The 20,166-nt window shown below is 34.0% G+C and overlaps 1 protein-coding gene across 2 annotated transcripts in view; it reads left to right on the top strand.

The window, feature by feature from the left end:
• The window catches only part of CDH19 (cadherin 19), a 103,688-nt gene that overhangs the window by 64,735 nt on the left and 18,787 nt on the right, over positions 1–20,166 (top strand). For both annotated transcript variants that reach the window (XM_003914465.5, XM_021930209.1), the window contains exons 8-9: positions 4,790–4,911; positions 10,269–10,390. In XM_003914465.5, the coding sequence (XP_003914514.1) occupies positions 4,790–4,911; positions 10,269–10,390 (244 nt within the window). The remainder of the gene's footprint in view (positions 1–4,789; positions 4,912–10,268; positions 10,391–20,166) is intronic.

Below are 20,166 nucleotides of genomic sequence, written 5' to 3'. Positions count from 1 at the left end.
TAAATATGTACACATACACATGCGTACACACAAGCATATATATATATCACCAAAAAGTCAGTTAAAAACCTTCACAAAAACGAAGAACAGTTCTAGTAAAAATTGATGCCACTGATAAATTCTACCATATGTTACAAGCAAAGAAAACTACAGATCAAGATCCCTCATAAACAAATATAAAAATTATTTACAAATAATTGTAACTCCAGCTATTTGTGAAAAGGAAAGTATATCCCTATCAACTGGAGTGCACCCAGGAATACAAGGATGCGTCCATATTTTAAAATATTTTCATGTAAATTACCATATTGACAGATTAAAAAAGAAAAGTCATATATCATCTCAATAGACAAAGAAAAAAACATTTGACAATATTCAAAATTAATTTATTGTAAAAACTATCAGCACAATATGAATAGAAGGGAAGATCCTTAAACAGATACAGAGTATCTACAAAAGAATGCTGCTAATATTATACTCAATTATGGAATATTATGCGCTTTTTCCTTAAGATTGGAAACAAGGTAGCAATGTATTCTTTCACCAGTCCAAATCTATAATATTGGAAGTCCTGGCCATGCAATAAGTGAGAAAAAGAAATAAAAATATACAAGCTGGAGAGAAATAATGTCGTTTTCTTTATTTGCAGACGGCTTGATTATTGTCTAGATAATTCCATAAAATTCACAAAAATGCCCAGTAATAAGTGAGTTTATCAAGGTAGAAAGATACAAGATTATTATAAATTAAACATATACTGAATAACACCCAGCAATCCTACTCCCAATCATTTACCCAGGAAAAAAGGAAACTTTGTGTTTTGGGTTGAGTTGTGTCCTAAAGATACAAGTTGAGTCCTAACATCCAGTACACTCGAATGTGGCCTTGTTAAGAAATAGAGTGATTTTGGAGGTAAATAGTTAAGATAAGGTCATACCTGAGCAGGTATGATTTTAATCCAAAATGACTGGTGTCGCTATAAGAAGGTAGACACTGGGAGAGGACTGCCATGTGACAACTGAAGCAGAGATCAGAGCAATGCATCTACAAGCGGAAGAATAGCAAGGACTGCCAGCAATCACTGGAAGCTAGAAACGAGATGGAAGGATTCACCCCTACAGGCTTCAAAGGAAGCATGACCCTGTTGATGCTTTGATTTTGATAACTCTCATAGAGTTAATTTATTGTTTTCCGCCACCCAGCTTGTGGTGTTTTGCTGCAGGAGGCCTAGAAAACATACTCACTTATTTTGACATGAAAACCTGTATGCAGGCATTTATGGCTGCTTTATACATGACCTCCAAAAACTGGAATTGACTCAAATGTCCTTCAAGAGGTGAATGGATTTTAAAAAAATAAACAAACAAAAATAAACAAAGCCTGTGGTACCTAAACTAAAAAGATACAACAAAGGAAAGGAGGGTGATAAAATTGTTCTGCGTCATTACATGATGGCAGACACATGACTATTCATTTGTCCAAGTTCACAGAATTCTTCATGATATAGAGTAAAATACTAATTAGTGTAAACTCTGGCAAAAAATCAAACAGAACTTTGGAGATATTCCTAAAATGAAGGCAAACTACTGCAAGTGTACTTTATTATATTATAGACAAATAACATAAACGGAGAGGAATTAGGAAAATACAACCTAAGTAATTTTGGAAGAGGGTATTTCAATTCAAAATACAGAGACCAAAAAAATTGCTGTTCAGAAGAAATGTACTCTACATACTGAGTATATTTTTTTACGTGGTTACTATTTAGGGATTGCAGTGTTACTCTGCGTGTATATTGGGATTGAACACATAAGTAAGTATATTGTAGATAAGAAGAGTAAGATTCATTATTGTCAAAGGAAATGGTTACAAATAAAAAAATGAGAAAAGTTACATGAAGGTGTGGCACTGGATTAAAATCTGAGGTATGATACACTAATGCCTTCTTAGTATATATACAGACAGAAGGAATTATATGGAAATAAATATAGATGTGTTTGTATGCATGAGTATACATACATATATTTCCTGTTGATGTCTGCTCAAAGCACCTAAATACAATGAAACTCAAGAAGCAATGGAAACTCTTAATACCTAGATCTTGCTTTCTAATGCTGCTCTCCAATCAAAGATACTGCAACTCATCTGATAACTAGAATCCAGAGTTGTTGTAAGGAAAAGACAAGGTTATCCTGGAGCATCTTGTGGCTCCAGAAAGAAAGTATTCAAAAATGTTAACACTACTCATCTATGGATACTGAAAATTAGTGGATAAATGTTTGAGGAGAAACCAGAACATTTTAAAATAGTTTCCTGAGATCTTTATGAATTACAAAAGAAAAAAATAGCAACTTACCCCAGAGAAATGGGGTCATCATCACCTAATCGAGTGCTCAATGTTAATATCGCCATTCATGAGATATGATGAACGTCATGTTCCCCTGATATGATAGCCTGAGAAAGTATATCATGTCTGTGTTATTCCTGCCGAAAATATGTAACCTTAGTCTAATCATGAGAAAGCATCAGACAAACTGAGAGACACTCTATCAAATAATTGACCAATACTCTTCAATAGCATCAAGGTCTTGAGAGACAAGAACATTGAGGAATTGTGGAGGAGACTAAGGACACAGGAAAATGAAAGACAATATTGGATTCTAGATTAGATTGTGAAAGAAAAAGAATAAGAGTGGAAAAAACTGTGAAATCCAACTGTAGTTTGTAGTTTGATTAATTACATTATAGCGATTAATTTATTAATAAGATTAAAGTTTTACATAAGATTTTAACATTAGAAAAAGCTGAGTGAAGAGCATGTAGAAATCCTGTGTGCTATTTTTGCAATATTTCTGTAAGTCCAAAATTATTTTAAAATGTTTTTAATTGGATTAGTGGGAAAATTCCAAATTTTTAATTTTGCTGAGGTGATGATGGAACATATCTAAGTAAGGCAGCTGTTTACATATTTATGAATTTTCTGATGTTTGTCTCCCTAGTTTTAAAAATGGGAAAAATATGTATGTATTTTACATATATGTAAAATTTAACTAAAATTTACCTCAAAGCCAAACAAATTTTGTCTAGTGAAGGTGGAGTGGGGGAGAAAAATTTACATAATGAGAATTTGTGTTTCTAAAAATGGTTAAGAAAAATGATACATATTACACATCATTGCTTATATCACATCCTAGAAGGCTACATATATTTTTATTTCTGTTTTAATTAATTAATGAGACCTGACCCAATTATTGTTTATGTGGCTCTTCTTCCTAAATTCTAACAGTTGCGCATTAAACTATTAAAGACTATAACATCCTATCAAACTTTAAATGGGCTTTATGTGCAATGATACTTTACAGAAATAGGATTAGATATTTAATTCAAAATAACAACTGTTAAAACACTGTATAATTTTGTCAACAAATCTATTATATGTGAAATGCAACCACTTTAGGATATTTAGGGAAAATACTTACAAATATTTTAAATGGGGGTACAGTTAAAACTGAACTCCTCTAAACCTTAATTATTTGTAATTTCTATTGAATTCTTATCTGAATACCAATCTACAAAGTAGTATAATGTTTTTGGAAACTTTTGAACTCAAAATTAAAATATTCTCATCTTTGCCGTATAATTATGGCAAACTTCATTGATATCTCATCAAAGTCTTCAGGAATATACATGCAATGATAAACCATTATTGAACCCTAGTTATTATTACTCTTTAATTTTTATTATTAATTATTTCCATGTAGAGGAGATACGCTGAGTATTTCAAAGTCTTCTTTCATTGTGGAGGTGGAGGTCATTTTTCAGTTTTTTTTTTTTTTTAATGGGAGAACTTTGTAACTTGGCTTTCTTCGATGCACAATCAATCTAAAAGCACATTAGAACTACTATATTTTACTTTTGTTTTACATGTGTATATATATAAAACATATATTATATGAAAATATATATAATATATAATAAATACATATGATGTAATATATCACATATACATACATACATAGATCTATAATATCATATATAATAAAACATATGTGTATTGTATATTACATATATGTTACATATGTTATAAAATATGTAATGTGTTATAAAATGTAAAATATATGTCATATATAATGTATTGCATATATGTTTTACATTATATATATATATATAAAAAGTCTTTTGGATTCCTGATTCCAGATTCCAGATTTCAGAAGTCTTTCAGATTTCCCAAAAGAATTAAAAGTCTATCTACTATATAGACTTTACCCTTCATCAAATTTACTTTTTAAACAAACAAAAACATTTGTTAAATATCAAGTCAAGTAATTGTAGTAAAATGAACAGATTCGCAAGCAACACCTGTGACATAGGAAAGAGATCAATACTAGTGTAGGCTGAAGATGTATTTTAATTTATTTCATAGAAAAAAAAGATTCACAATCATTAATTTTTACCCCACTTATTTGCATTTCTCTTCATTTCCCAAATGCCTTTTGACATTATTTTAAAGTCATTAATCTATTAACATTCTTTTTTGACATGAGAATGAGTGACATGTGTTTACAGTTAGCATCCATCAATTGAAATCTAAAGTCAGGTTACATTTTTTTTTTTCTATCTCCACTGAGTTGATCTTAAATACAGGAATAAACTATTTTAAAAGTTGTTCAGTATTATATATTGGCTATGTAGGGCATGCACTGAATAAGACATCTTATTGCTTAAAGACTATTATGTAACATTGTTATGTAGACAGAATAAAAAAAAGTATACTTTCTTTTTGGTTCAGGTATTCTATTACTAGGAGCAAAGTGTTCAATATCGATGATAATGGTACAATCACTACAACTAACTCACTGGATCGGGAAATCAGTGCTTGGTACAACCTAAGTATTACAGCCACAGAAAAATGTAAGTACTCATTTGAAATCCAATACAGTTGTTTGCATATTTCGTAAATAATTACACAATTTCTATACATGGAGACAAGGCTGCCTTAAAATGCTGTTGGAATTATTTAAATGACATTCAATGTAAATGTGTGTACTTGTGTATTTTATTAGTTTTATTAACATCTGCTTATTACTACTATTCCAGCTTATTTATATGCTTATCACTAAATACCTTCTAAACTGTTATTTTCTAATTATAACAGTAAATAGTTTTTCATACAAGCGTAAATTGAGGAAACCACAAAATATGAGTGAAATTCACCTGAAATTCTGCTTGTTTATTTAGGCAGATGGTTTCGTTTTCGGTTTGTAAATTATTCTGATTTACCACTTAGATATTGTCCTTAAAATTATGAATCAGTGATTCATGCAATTATATTGTTTAAAGCTTAAAGAAATAAATATAACACAATATAAAATATCAAAGTCATTTCCATTACTTAATCAATAGGTTTAAAATTGTAAAGTATTAAAATTGTGAACAGAAAATATTCTCAGATGCATCTTTTCTTATAGCTGATTTTACATGGAATTTTAATGATCGTGGTTCCTTTCTTCACTCTTTGTTGAGGCGGGAAGCATATATTTCTGTTTTCCTTACTTTGTTAGGCAGATGGCAGGTGATATGGTGGAGTGGAAGGCATCTCTGCGTGTTTTTTGCGATACAATGAACAGTTCTATGGAAACACTGTAGGAGAGCTGGAATCTGGGTTTTCAAGGTTCCATTTAACTAAACCATAAAGGGAAGCAAATGTTACAATGGAATAAATGCCCGCTGCACTAGAGGAAATGTCAAGGCTTCTCATGTCAGAAAACACAAAGATGTTTATTTTAAATGCAGCTTTTATTCATCGCTTATTTCTGAGAACAATTTTTTTTTTTTCATTTTAAGGAAAAACTTGTTGGAACGAGAGTTTATAACACTGGATAACAAATTTTCGTTTTTTTTCTTTCTCTAATATTTTTAAAAGTTCTACATCATTAAGCCCATTTTAGATCTATTTGGGGAAAATATGTGTAACTGCCATTTTTTTACTACCATGAAATCAATACTGAACCAAAAATAATTAGGCTTGACCATTTAAGCTTCAATAGCAATATAAACAAACCACCTAACCAGTGGAAAACAGGGCATTACATACAACTGTTTCACAAATCACCTGGCTGCATCTGCTAACTCCCTTGAAAAGCCTTCACCATAACAATTATACTGATTATAGGAAAGCGATGTTCCATTTGAACATTTTTTTTTCCCAGCAAATGAAGTTTGTTGTGCTTAGTCTCTTTTCTGGAAAGCTTCCCCAATTAAGCACAATGCTATTTATCAGTATGCCAGCTAAGTGAATAAAACTATTTTAAAGTGAAGCTGTGAAGTTTTATATTCATTTTGTACAGTAATACCAAAGATTTAATTTGAACTTAATTTCAAGCAAAGTTTAGGAACACAAAGATAAAAACATTAAATGAATTTCTTATTAATTTTCTGTCAGTTTATTCACAACTGAATTATGTTATACAATTTAATTACTTAGGCAAAAAGATATTCTGTGATGATGTATGTGCTAAAACCATAACAAATATGAACCTTAATTTTCTGATTAATTTCTTCTTGAAATCTTTAGAAATATCTTTTCATTTTTAAATGTTCCATTAATCTATTTTCATCCTAAATGTCACACAGTAGAGAAAAGTCTCAAAATGATAAATACTAATGGTTGCTGTATTTCTTAAAGTCCATGTGTGTGTGTGTATGTGTGTAATAGATCCTAGAAATTTTAATTTTTAATTAATTGAAAATTACAATTTTTATCTTAATTGTAACTGTTATTGTTGGGAAAATACAAATACAAGCAAAATCTCATCTCGGGCCAGAAAACCTCTCCTCAAAGGTAGAACAGAGATAAACATTTTATTACTGGAAAACATTAAAACGCAATGTGATGTGCATCATAGGAAATCTAAGAGATTGCCAAAATGGAAAGAAATCTCACCTTTTTAAGTAGTCGAGCAGATACAATCCATTATATACATGTTCTCAAGTTAAACGTTATCCAGACGTTCAAGTATGAGGACTTAGCACTATTTGTCACATAGAATTCATTCTATCTTCACTGAGTAGTTGGAGTGACCGCCTGTGTTTGCTAAGTGGTTTTATCCAAAGGACAACTTAACTTTTCATGTCTTTATGACAAGAGGTAGTTCTGCAACTTAGAACAAGGTCGTTGCTAAAATGGGTCTCCTATCCTTGCACAAAAACTAGGATATAGGGATGCCATATTCCTTGAAGATTACATTTCAAAGAGATGGTCACCATTACTTGAGAAATACAATCCTGGATCCTAAAGCTTCCAGGAAACTTATTGAACTTTTGAAAGATTTCCATACACTTCAAAAAGACAAAGAAAAAACTTACATACAAAGCTTTTTTCCCCCCTCTTTCTCTTTCTCTCTCTCGCTCTGTGTGTGTGTGTGTGTGTGTGTGTGTATGAATGCTCTGAGAAAAGGAAGGAAAGAAAAAAGATTTTCTCTTGCTTTCAACAAGAACCAGGCCTCTAATTTTTAATTTGTATTGTTCTTTCAAATTATCATTACAAATAGTACCTGTATTTTCAATAAAAACACTAAGACAAACTAAAGAATCCCACCCCTATACCCTTTAATTATATCCACCTTTCCCATAGCTTTCTTTTTTTTTTTTTTTTTTAAGAAAAAGAGAAGCCCTGGCCGGGCGCGGTGGCTCAAGCCTGTAATCCCAGCACTTTGGGAGGCCGAGACGGGCGGATCACGAGGTCAGGAGATCGAGACCATCCTGGCTAACACAGTGAAACCCCGTCTCTACTAAAAATACAAAAAATTAGCCGGGCGTGGTGGCGGCGCCTGTAGTCCCAGCTACTCGGGAGGGAACCTGGAGGCGGAGCTTGCAGTGAGCCGAGATCGCGCCACTGCACTCCAGCCTGGGCGACAGAGCGAGACTCTGCCTCAAAAAAAAAAAAAAAAAAAAAAAAAAGAAAAAGAGAAGCCCTGTGTGATGACTTACGCCTATAATTCCACCACTTTAGGAGGCCAAGGTGGGTGGATAACCTGAAGTCAGGAGTTCACGACCACCGTGGCCAACATGGCAAAACCCTGTCTCTACTAAAAATACAAAAATTAACCAGTCCTGGTGGCATGTGCCTGTAGTTTCAGCTACTAGGGAGTCTGAGGCAGGAGAATCGCTTAAGCCTAGGAGGCAGAGGTTGCAGTGAGCTGAGATCCTGCCACTGCACGACAGCCTGAGAGAGAGAAAGATTAACAACAATAAAACTACACAATATAATAGCTGCAACTTACTTTTTTCAGTACACAAAATACATGTCTGGTTAGTAGATACAACAAAACAATCCTATTTAATATTCATTGTTCAGTTATGTGCTAAGTAGTCTTAATTGCTTTATGTATATTAACCAATTTATGTAATTGCTTCATGTAATTTATGTAGTTGCTTTATGTATATGTTTAATCTTAACAGCCTATAAGGCAGTTACTACTATCACGCCCATTTTTCAGAATGCCAACTGAGGCATTCTGGTTAAGTATTTTTCTCAAATTGGGAACCAAGATTCAAACTCAAGTCATCCAGTTTTAAGCTCACAATAAAAATGTGTTACATTGACTCACTCTTTTATCTGGCACAGGGTTTCACTCTGTAGCCCAGGCTGGAGTGCAGTAGCCCGATCACAGTTCACTGCTGCCACAATCCCCTGCTCACGCGATTCTCCCACCTCAGCCTCCCAAGTAGCTGAGACTACAACGTACATTACCACACTCAGCTAATATTTTGAATTTTTATTAGAGACGAGGTCTCATTATATTGCTCAGGCTGCTCTAGAACTCCTGAGTTCAAGTTATCCTCCTGCCTTGGCCTTCCAAAGCGCTGGGATTTAGAGGTGTGAGTCACCATGCCTGGTCAGACTCACACATTTTTAATAAATCCACATAATGTCATAGTTCAGCTGTAATTTATTCTCCCCGATTCTTTTTTGTTGTACATTTGAGTCATTTATATAATTTGGATGTGATGCAAATAACTCTGGAATGTATTTAAGTGGATCGTTCACTCAAATACTGATACCTTAGACTGTAGCTTAAGTTTAACAGATTGGGTCACAGATATATGTAGTTTAAATTTCATTATCGATTGCTAGAGTCAGTTTACACTGTTATTTTTCAGCCCTCGTCATCACTGGGTGCTGTTTTATCACATATGACACAAATGGCACGGGCTAAACCATCCTTCTTTTTACCTGTGGTGAGAGGCTGTGTGAAGATTATGATAGTGCAACGTGTCTCAACTGCAGGCCATTTGGCTCAACACTTCTGCCGCCAGCTTCAACCAGGGCACATTGACAATGTCTGAACAGTCTGGATTGACACACTGGGGTAGAAGGGATACTGCAGACATTTGGGGAATAGAAGTCATGGATGCCGCTAAGCATCCTACAATGCACAGGAGAATCCCCCAAAACTAGGAATTATCCAGTCTAAAATATTAATAGTGATGGCAGTGAGAAAGTCTGCTATCAGATAAATTGAATTTTCTCTCCTGTAAATTCCTAGTTCATACTTTTTTCTGAAATGTCTTTTTTTAATATCAAATTGAAGGATTTAAATGTTTTAACCACAATTTTTTCTCATTACGTTTTTTGGATTTTTTGGCTCACTTAGAAAATCTTCTCAATTCAATGTTTATATAAAAACTTTAGTTTTTTTATAACGATTTTACTTTAAAATATATTTAGATTCTAATTATTTGTTTTTAAAAGCTACACTCTAAATTTCAGTGGTTCACAGAATTGATTGTTATTTTTGTTATAGCACTGCAGCTATAATCTTACACAAGTAATTTAACTGTAATTTTTGAAACTAAATGGTTTATCAACTTTTTTATCAGTAAAATTGGGGAGGATAATAATCCATTTATTGATCAAGATTAAATGAGTTAATACAAAACTTTAAATGGTTCCTGGACTCTTGCAAGCTCTCCATATACCCTTATTTTACTTTATCTTTTTACTACTTTTTCTCATCACTTATTACAGCCCATGGCGAGTACAATGCACCCAATAAATATTGCTTGGTTTGAATATATTAGCACAGAATTTTTTTCTAGGATCTATTGCTGATAAATAGGTGAATCATATAGATATCCTGTCCTCAGATTGCTTTTTTCAAGTAAAATAAAAATGTACCATTTAGCCTCTAATGTAATTTTAATGATGTATCTTCTAAAGACATATTAAAATGTTAGATTTTTTATTATATATATTCAAATTGCAGACAATATAGAGCAGATCTCTTCGATCCCAGTGTATGTGCAAGTTCTTAATATCAATGATCATGCTCCTGAGTTCTCTCAATACTATGAGAGTTATGTTTGTGAAAATGCAGGCTCTGGTCAGGTAAGGACTCATTATAAATTACAAAGTCTAAACTATATATCATTGTTTCATAATATGTAATTATTTCATATATTATACAATATTGTTATATAATACATATCATTAACATCTTTAATATTCATATATTATAATTTATATAATTATTGTAATTCTATAATATTACATATACAAACTATATATAAATTAATTTTTATAATATATAATTTTTGTTATGCATTAATCTTATTTTAAAACATCAAAAAATTAATTTTATTCTATTTATATTAATTACATGCTTTTATGTTGTGAGCTTTGTATAATATTTTATTTTAATTTTTAAAAACATGCAAATTTCAAGTTTTCTACTTTCAAATTCCTCAAATGTTTTTAAAAATCTGCTAACGATAGTGATTCAGTAGTTTACTTTTATAGTATATTTATTATTCAGTAGTTCATTTATACTTTGTCAAACAATTAAGAAAAAAATTCTATAGGTTACATAGTCACATTTAAGTTTCTTTTTTTTTTTTGTTCATCATGCAGGTACAGGTAAAATGAAATATAAGCATAAACATATAGAGGGAAAATATGCCAAAATGTTTTTTCATAGCATTTAATCACTACACCAGGTATAGCAACACAAGTAAAACTGAGTTTTATACAAATTACTAGATATGTAAACATTTATGAGAACATACTCATTTTGAAATACATTATCTTTACTTCACAATTTATTTCTTACACACACTTTCTTATCTGCTGCTCACTGTTTTATTTGTAAAATGTGAAACTTAAATTAGAATGTTATTTGTGTACTTCTAAGCTCCAGTACATAATAAACTAACATAATTATGAGGTTTCTTAGAGCACATAGAAGACTATTAAATACCACAGGCTGTTTTTCTTTAAAAAATGTCCAATAATGTTCAAAAATTTTACAGTCTAGTGTTCATGATACTAAATAGGTATACAGACACTATCAACTCAGTTATTCTAAGTAGCTTTGAATTTATCAACAAAGCTAGTCAGGGACCATTTGGAGTTTACAAAAGCAGAAATTATATTTCTCTTTCAATAAATGTTAGTAACCAAAGTTATATTTGATCTTCAATTTCCTACTATGCTGAGGAATAGGCATATCTTGAGAGATAGGTACATCTTAACTTTTACTGATTATTAAACTGCAACATAGTGAAAATTGTCAGTATTTCTTGAAATGATTGTGAATTTCATTAAGCTATGTGTGTTTTTGAATATGATTTCACTGGAAATAATGATCAAATCTTGCCTATAAATATTTTCCAAAATGTTTTTGAAAGCAGTAATAAAATTGTTAAAAAATATACAAATGACTTTAAAAATTTAAAGCACTCATTTCTAATGGGTTAGAACCCAAGGATTTGGGGACAGTAAAAGGTGGATATAAAAACTTCAGAGGCTCTCCATTGTGTTGCACTTTCCCTAGAACTAAAATTGAACTGTTTTAGAAATGTATGGACATACAGTATAGGGTAGAAGAGATCACAAAAACAGAATGAACATGAACTTGGACCCATGGCTCCTCTAGAAATTCGGCTTAGACATTTTTCTTCAAACCTGGTGCTATAAGTAGATTATATATTTGGAAATTGGATGTATCTAATATTCTCAAGAATTTCAAACACATCTGGTTACTTAGACACATTGACCAATATAACAAGCAACTTTAAAATAATAACATGTAAATCTAATAAATGATACTTTAAATGTGGCATGCCAGTTTTCTTAAAATACAAATAATTTTTGACATGAATTTTATAATTTTCTAATAAATGTATATTAAATTTACATATTAGATGTAACATATTTCTGGAATTATTATAAATAAAATTATGGTTTATATTTATGATTATATTTCATATTTCGAGTACTAGTATAGTAAATTATTTCATTCATTTCATGTACATGTGAAGTGTACATATGAATGTATTTAGATTATCCATTGATTAGATAGCCTGTTTTTAAATTTTAAAAAAAACAGGCTTAATTTACTGTATCTTCTATACACCTATTTCTGTAAATGTCCCATGTGGTAAGTATGTTAACTGAACAAAGTTTTGTTATATATATATATATTTTTTTTTTTTTTTTTTTTTTGAGCTGGAGCTTCACTCTTGTTACCCAGGTTCGAGTGCCGTGGCATGATCTTGGCTTACTGCAACCTCCCTGTCCCAGGTTCAAGCGATTCTCCTGTCTCAGCCTCCCGAGTAGCTGAGATTACAGGCAAACACCACCATACCTGGCTAATTTTTTTCGTATTTTTAGTAGAGATGGGTTTTTGCCATGTTGGGCAGGCTGGTCTCAAACTTCTGATCTCGTGATCCGCCTGCCTCGGCCTCCCAAAGTGATAGGATTACAGGCGTGCGCCACCACTCCTGGCCGTTTCTATTTAACATTTTTGTATTTTCCTCAATATATAACTAGATTTATGACAGCAGAGACTCTTGGTGATTTTATCCATAGTTATATATGTATGCACATACAGTGATTATAATATGAAAAGTATTCAATTCTATGCTTTCAGAAAAATATATTTTACATGCAACCTGGAAAAACAATTTTACATGTTTTGTAAATATGATAAAATAAGCAAAAATGACAATACTAACCATATGGATATAGTTCAAAAGAGAATTAGTAAGTAGTATTTGTTATACTAAAAAACTCTCTCTCTATATATATGTATATGTGAGTGCACCAATATATAATAGATATTTTAAAATTTTTATTTGTAATTCATTCAATTTTTAAGTTGCCATACACATATACATACATACATATATATACACACACACAGAAACACACCCCTATATATATATACACACACACACATATTTATATATACAGTAATAAAACTAATACTTGGAAAACATCCCTGATGTTGAAGTTATCTTTATAACACTTATTCAAATATTGCTGGACACATATACTCAATGAAAATAGAAATGAAACTAAAAGATGGTGTGCCAGTCCTCTTTTGTATCTATTCCAAAGTTGATGTAATACTTTGAGCAACACAATTTTAAAAAAGAAGAATGATGAAATAGTGTAGATGTATTCCATTATTGTCATCTTCACGCAAACTTTCATTACACAAATTTTCAAATTACATGTCTTTTAAATGTAGATGTGGAAAAAAATTATGAGAAATGATGAAATAACTCCTTGGATGATGATATAATCATGAAAATGTTTAAGACAAGTATCTTGACAATATTCAAGGCATTTAAAACCACCATGTTACTAAGTTTTCATAATGTATCAATATTTGTTTATTCTTTAACAACCTCTATAACAACCACAAAAATGCAATACCATTATCTACAAATAGGTAGAACTGATCGAAAGGAAACTCAAATGCTAATGTTTATTGCAATGTATTGTAAAAGTATTCTCAGTTTTAAACTCTACTGAGGAAAAGAAATATCTGTCGGGTGTAATGGCATAGAGTTTTCTTGTGCCCTGCTTAACGTATAAGTGTAAAACTTTATGGAAAAAGCTATGAAATAAAATACATTTTGGCCGGGCGCGGTGGCTCAAGCCTGTAATCCCAGCACTTTGGGAGGCCGAGACGGGCGGATCACGAGGTTAGGAGATCGAGACCATCCTGGCTAACCCGGTGAAACCCCATCTCTACTTTAAAAAAATACAAAAAAACTAGCTGGGCGAGGTGGCAGGCGCCTGTAGTCCCAGCTACTCGGGAGGCGGAGGCAGGAGAATGGTGTAAACCCGGGAGGCGGAGCTTGTAGTGAGCTGAGATCCGGCCACTGCACTCCAGCCTGGGCGACAGAGCGAGACTCCGTCTCAAAAAAAATAAAAATAAAAATAAATAAATAAAATACATTTTATAAATTTACATATATGTATACTATGCTTCAAAAGTTTAGGTAACTTAGGTAACTTTGTCAACATCATATAATGTAGCAATATGTAAGACAGAATTAAAATGTATGTCTGTCTCCAAGAATGATAGTGATTTTAACCCCGTATTCCATGCTAATCATAAAGACTAGCTCTCTTTAGATTATGCGCACAATTAAAAATGTGAAAAACAGGTTTTTCTGTTTCTCTATTCAGAAAGAATGCTATTTACGATTTTAAGGGCAAAAATAAAAGGAAGGTCAATTTGACTGATCCCAAACTCCTTCCTGGGATATGCATTCCTCAAACTGAAAATAAGGGACGTTGGTCAGCCCTATTTTACAATTTTCCTTAAGGAGGAAGGTCACACATCATGAAATAATTATTTTGGGACATGCAGATGTCACTATCAAATTCTGGAAGTCTGTCTCCGTCCTATAAGCATCTGAGAAAATGATACATGGCTACCTGTCATGTTCCTCCACTTAAATCCAAGGAGAAGCCAACAATTTCCTCTCACCCTGCTGTACACATGATAGTTTACGAATTGAAATCAGTGGACACATGGTTTGAGTGCTGTCAACGTATATAACATTATAGTAGATACTTTCTCATATATTAAGATTCCTTGTTTTAATAATCCAGGAATTATGGCTATCACAAGCACATGACTGTCGTGTTTCCTCCAATGTTGGTCATAGAGTTAGACTGACTTGGGTTCAGGTTTCTGATTTGAAATTCACTGGGTAGGTTGTTGTTAATACAATTAAAACCAAACACCTAACATTAATATATGCCTCCCAAAGTGCCACTAAAACTTTTTAAAGTGCTGTTAATCTCTTACTCCTTTCTAGAAGTGAAATATTAATGTATGAATACTAAAACCAATGAAGCAATCTCTAAAAATATGCTTTCAAAGGTAATAAAGCATAGCTCATGTAACTGAAATGGTGTGCATGTGAACCATAATTATTTTAATGCAATATCTCTGTATAAGTAGTTTTTTAAAATTATGACAAAGGGTAGTAAAAGTTATTTGATTAGTTTCACTGTAATCTTAACAATAATATTAAGTGGTGCCGATAAGGAAACTCACAAGAGCATTCTATTTAGAAGTAAATAGAGAAAATGTTTAAACACAAGGAACAGTTAATCAGCAAAATAAGGAAATGTCTACACTATTAGAACACAAATTGTTAAATATATGTGTCAGATAAATTAAATAATGTAAATTCTGGATTAAGCCAAGAGAAAATCCAGAACCAGTATATACTTTCTTAGATTTCAAGCAGGGAACTTGGTGGGACAAACAAAATGGAAAAACACTTTGACAGCTCTCCACCTTACAATGAGAACATGATAGTAAAGAGAAACGTGGCACCTTTTTTTTTTTTTTTTTTTTTTTTGAGATGGAGTCTCGCTCTATCGCCCAGGCTGGAGTGCAGTGGCCGGATCTCAGCTCACTGCAAGCTCCGCCTCCCGGGTTCACGCCATTCTCCTGCCTCAGCCTCCAGAGTAGCTGGGACTATGCCGGGCATCTTCTTTGATATAATCTCAGCCTGAGATCTCTGAAAGGGAATTGCTAAAAATAAATTGGGGGCAGATTAAAACATGAAGGACACGCAATTTAGAGAATGTTGGTAAGAAATAAAAAGCTTCTTTATACCAGAAACTAAAAGAAGAGTATATGCTTAGGATGATAGATTCGGCATGGATTTGTTTCTATTAAGAAACCCAAAACGAAGTTCACTGTTTCCACTTGCCTAGAGTACTCTTTATTTTTATTTTTTAAAATATATTTTAATTAACAAATACAAATAGTACATATTTATGGTGCATGATGATGTTTATATATATATACACAAACACATATATTGTGAAATGACTAAATCAAGTTAACACATGCATTACCCACACACTTGTTTTTTGTGGAGAGAACACTTAAAATCTACTCTCAGAAATTTTGAAGTATACGATATGTTGTTATTAAACCACAGTCAATGGTTATTAGCTATATACAATTGATCTCTTAAACTTACTTTTCTTGTCTAACTGAAATTTTGTATTCTTTGTCCACACTACTCTTTTAAAAGGATGAGGCTTCTTCAAAGTCCCAAAGCAGCAGCACGATAATTATTTTTAAAAATATTTACCTGTGCCCATGCATGTGTGCACACACACGCACAAGTTAGAAAAAAGGAAAAATAAAGAAAAAAAAACCAAGCTATCTACATCACAAAAGGAATTATTAAAAGGGCAAAGAATGTTTAGAAAAATAGATCCTGACACATTGATGTCAGTTTCCGTGTACTTTAGACAACATATTAGTCTTTGATTGCTTACATGGTTTCTAGTACAGCAGTATGTTCTGGGCTCTGTCACTGATCAATTTATTGCTTCTTGGTGCACATTCATGCCTCAGTACCTGCTTGACAAGGTCCTGCGCTGTGCACAGGAATTGCGCCCCCCAAGCCCCCGCCCCCACCCCCGGAGAGCTTTTCTCCTTTACAGTGAATGCAAGGTTGAGCCTTGTCAGTAGAGGGCGATGGATGAACATTGCAGGAGAAGACTTCTCTTCCTAGATCCAGTGCGTGGCGTCTTTGCTTTTCCCTTTGTCATGCTGCATGGTCAGCTCTCTGGACATGTGGGGATTTGTGTGGTGCTTTGCGCCAGACACACATACAGACCCTAATATACCAAATGTGCAGGCACCTGGCAACCAGAAACTGCAACCTGGGCTCATGACAACTGCCTTGAGACCCACCCCCCGCCGCCAGTGTAAACACACTGTGCTCCAGACCTGGCAACGCAGTACGCGCCAAGTCCTGCATTTTTATCCTCCAGCCCACTGGTATCCTGGAGGGTGGTTTCTTCTTTCCTGAAGAATGTGGGTTAGAATGTGAACCCAGGCAACCTGTGAACGTCTTCCATAGGGTATGCTGCAGCTGCACCTCCTCCAAGGAGGGCTGAAGCTGGTCCTAGGAGAAGACTTTCCGCCCACGCTTGTCTGTCCTCTGATATTTTCTCAGAGCGTCAGGATACCCTTTAGAGTTCTCCTTACATCTTTATGGTTGCTCTGATATTACAGCTTACACGTCTATTAGAATTCCTCCTTTCAAATGATCATGTGGTTTTGTCTCTCTGTTGGACCGCGGCTGATACGGAGCCAGGCCTTTCACATTTCCTGTCCTAGATATGGAATCAGTCATTTCCCAAGATTCTGTGATCCGTTAGTGAGGAATTGCAGAAAATACAGATAGAATTGTCAGTAAATAAAATTGGAAAACCTGTCCAATTAATCCCTACGTTTTCTCTTTTATTTTTAATAATGATAAAGACAGCATTAAAGAAAACTTCATCTCATTTTGATTTTTGTGATTTTTAATTTTTTCAGCTATTTTAATTTGTATATTTATAAATGAATGTTTTAGGAAAAGGTATCACAATTTTTCAGAGAGTTTATTTTAATTGTAACTATTAAAAACTATTTATAGGTAATTTTTTTCTATCAAATTGCTACAACGTTATATATAGTTCAGCACTAGTTTCCAGATATCCCTACAGAAAGTTGTTAAATGATTTCCCTTTTTAAGGCCAAAATATTTTAAATGTCTAATAAATACATAAATCTTAGGAATAGCACAGAACTCTTTAAGCTTAAATGTGTTTGAATTAATATGAAACATATTAAAAAGTAACTATACCAAAAAGAAGAAAACGTATATATATGATAAAATGTATTGTATATTTAAAAGAAAAAGGATAAAAAATCAAATTGTAAAAAAAGTTTGAAAGTTTTGTAAAACATTAATAATCGTTTCTACTACAAATAACCGGCCAGACACAGTGGCTCACACCTGTTATCTCAACACTTCGGGAGGCCAAGGCAGGTGTATCACCTGAGGTCAGGGGTTCGAATCCAACCTGGTCAAAATGGAGCAACCCCGTCTCTACTAAAAATACAAAATTAACCAGGCATGGTGGTGCATGCTTGTAAACCCAGCTACTTGGGAGGCTGAGGCAGGAGAATCACTTGAACCTGGGAAGTGGAGGTGGCAGTAAGCCGACATCACGCCGTTGCACTCCAGCCTAGGTAATGAGAGTGAAACTCTATCTCAAAACGGCCGAGCGCGGTGCCTCACGCCTGTAATCCCAGCATTCTGGGAGCCCAAGGCAGGCGGATCACGAGGTCAGCAGATCGAGACCATTCTGACTAATATGGTGAAATCCCATCTGTACTAAAAATACAAAAAAATAGCCGGGCGTGGTGACAGGCGCCTGTAGCTCCAGTTACTCAGGAGGCTGAGATAGGAGAATGGTGTGAATCCAGGAGGTGGAGCTTGCAGCTAGCCGAGATCACACCACTGCATTCCAGCCTGGGCGACAGAGCGAGACTCCATCTCAAAACAACAAAACAAACAAACAAAAACAAAACAGAACAAATAACTACATAAACTCTGTAACATTTTGGCAGACTAATACATTTTAATTAAAAATAAAGGCAGGCAGGGCGTGATGGCTGACACCTGTCATCTCAGCACTTTGGGAGGCTGAAGCCAGAGGAGCACTCAAGTGCAGGAGTTCAAGATCAGCCTGGGCCACACAATGAAATCCCGTGTCTACATTTTTTTTAATTAGTAGAATGAGTAAAACGTAGAATTTTAAAACAATATGAAATTCTCCAAATGTGTTTCAATGAAGATATGTAGATCTTAAAATTATGTTGTACTATATACAATATTATCTTTACTCTTTTGAAAAAAATTGTTTATCTACAAAAATAATTGATAACTTTTACATGATGGATTTATTTGTATATTTTGGAGATTGCTTAGCTGTGCTACAGCATCAGAAAACAAAACAAAACAAAACAAAAAACGTTATTTTCTTCCAGCTACTTGTCATTCTTGGCCCCAGGATGGCCAGAGTTTAAAAAAGATAGGTGTTTAATAACTGAGGCTGCTCTATTTTTCTTTCGATTGGAACTGTCTACCACATTTCTCACGTTTTTGTTTGTTTGTTTGTCTTTTGTTTATTGTTTGAGACAGAGTCTGGCTGTGTTGCCTAGGCTGGAGTACAATAGTGTGATTCCCACTCACTGCAACCTCTGCCTCCCAAGTTCAAGTGATTCTCCTGCCTCACCCTCCCGAGTAGCTGAGATTACAGGCGCCCACCACACCCAGCTAATTTTTCATAGTTTTAGTAGAGATGGGTTTTCACCATGTTAGCCAGGATGGTCTCAATCTCCTGACCTTGTGATCCTCCTGCCTCGGCCTCCCAAAGTGCTGGGAGTGAGTCACTGCACCTGGCCCTCATTTACTCTTAAGCAATACACAGTACACAGCTTTCCAATGATAGCTGAGTGCATCTTTTTGAATTTGATGGATTTGCCTCTTTTACCCTTTGAGAAAAATGAGCAAGATAGCAAAATAAGTGTTTTTCTTTTTCTGTATTCTTTAAATTTTGGGTTTTTGTTTCTTTGTTAGGTTTTGTTCCCATGTTTTTGAAAGGGAAAGTGGTCTTTTTATTTTTTGAGACGGAGTTTCGCTGTCGCCCAGGCGGGAGTGCAGTAGAGTGATCTCGGCTCACTGCAAGCTCCGCCTCCCGGGTTCCCGCCATTCTCCTACCTCAGCCTCCCGAGTAGCTGGGACTACAGGCGCCGCCACCTCGCCTGGCTAATTTTTTGTATTTTTAGTAGAGACGGGGTTTCACGTGTTAGCCAGGATGGTCTCGATCTCCTGACCTCGTGATCCGCCCGCCTCGGCCTCCTGAAGTGCTGGGATTACAGGCGTGAGTCACCAAGCCCGGCCAGCAAAGTGATTCTTTAGAGAGGATTGAATAAACGTTTGTTTTCTAGTGTTAAGTTCCTGGCATCGTATGGGCTGATTGGTATTCTT

This window comes from Papio anubis, chromosome 19 (assembly GCF_008728515.1).
Source record: "Papio anubis isolate 15944 chromosome 19, Panubis1.0, whole genome shotgun sequence".
In the NCBI taxonomy this organism is placed as follows: domain Eukaryota; kingdom Metazoa; phylum Chordata; class Mammalia; order Primates; family Cercopithecidae; genus Papio; species Papio anubis.
The sequence above is the reverse complement of the archived record's forward strand: the minus strand, read 5'-3'. Positions and strand labels throughout refer to the sequence as shown.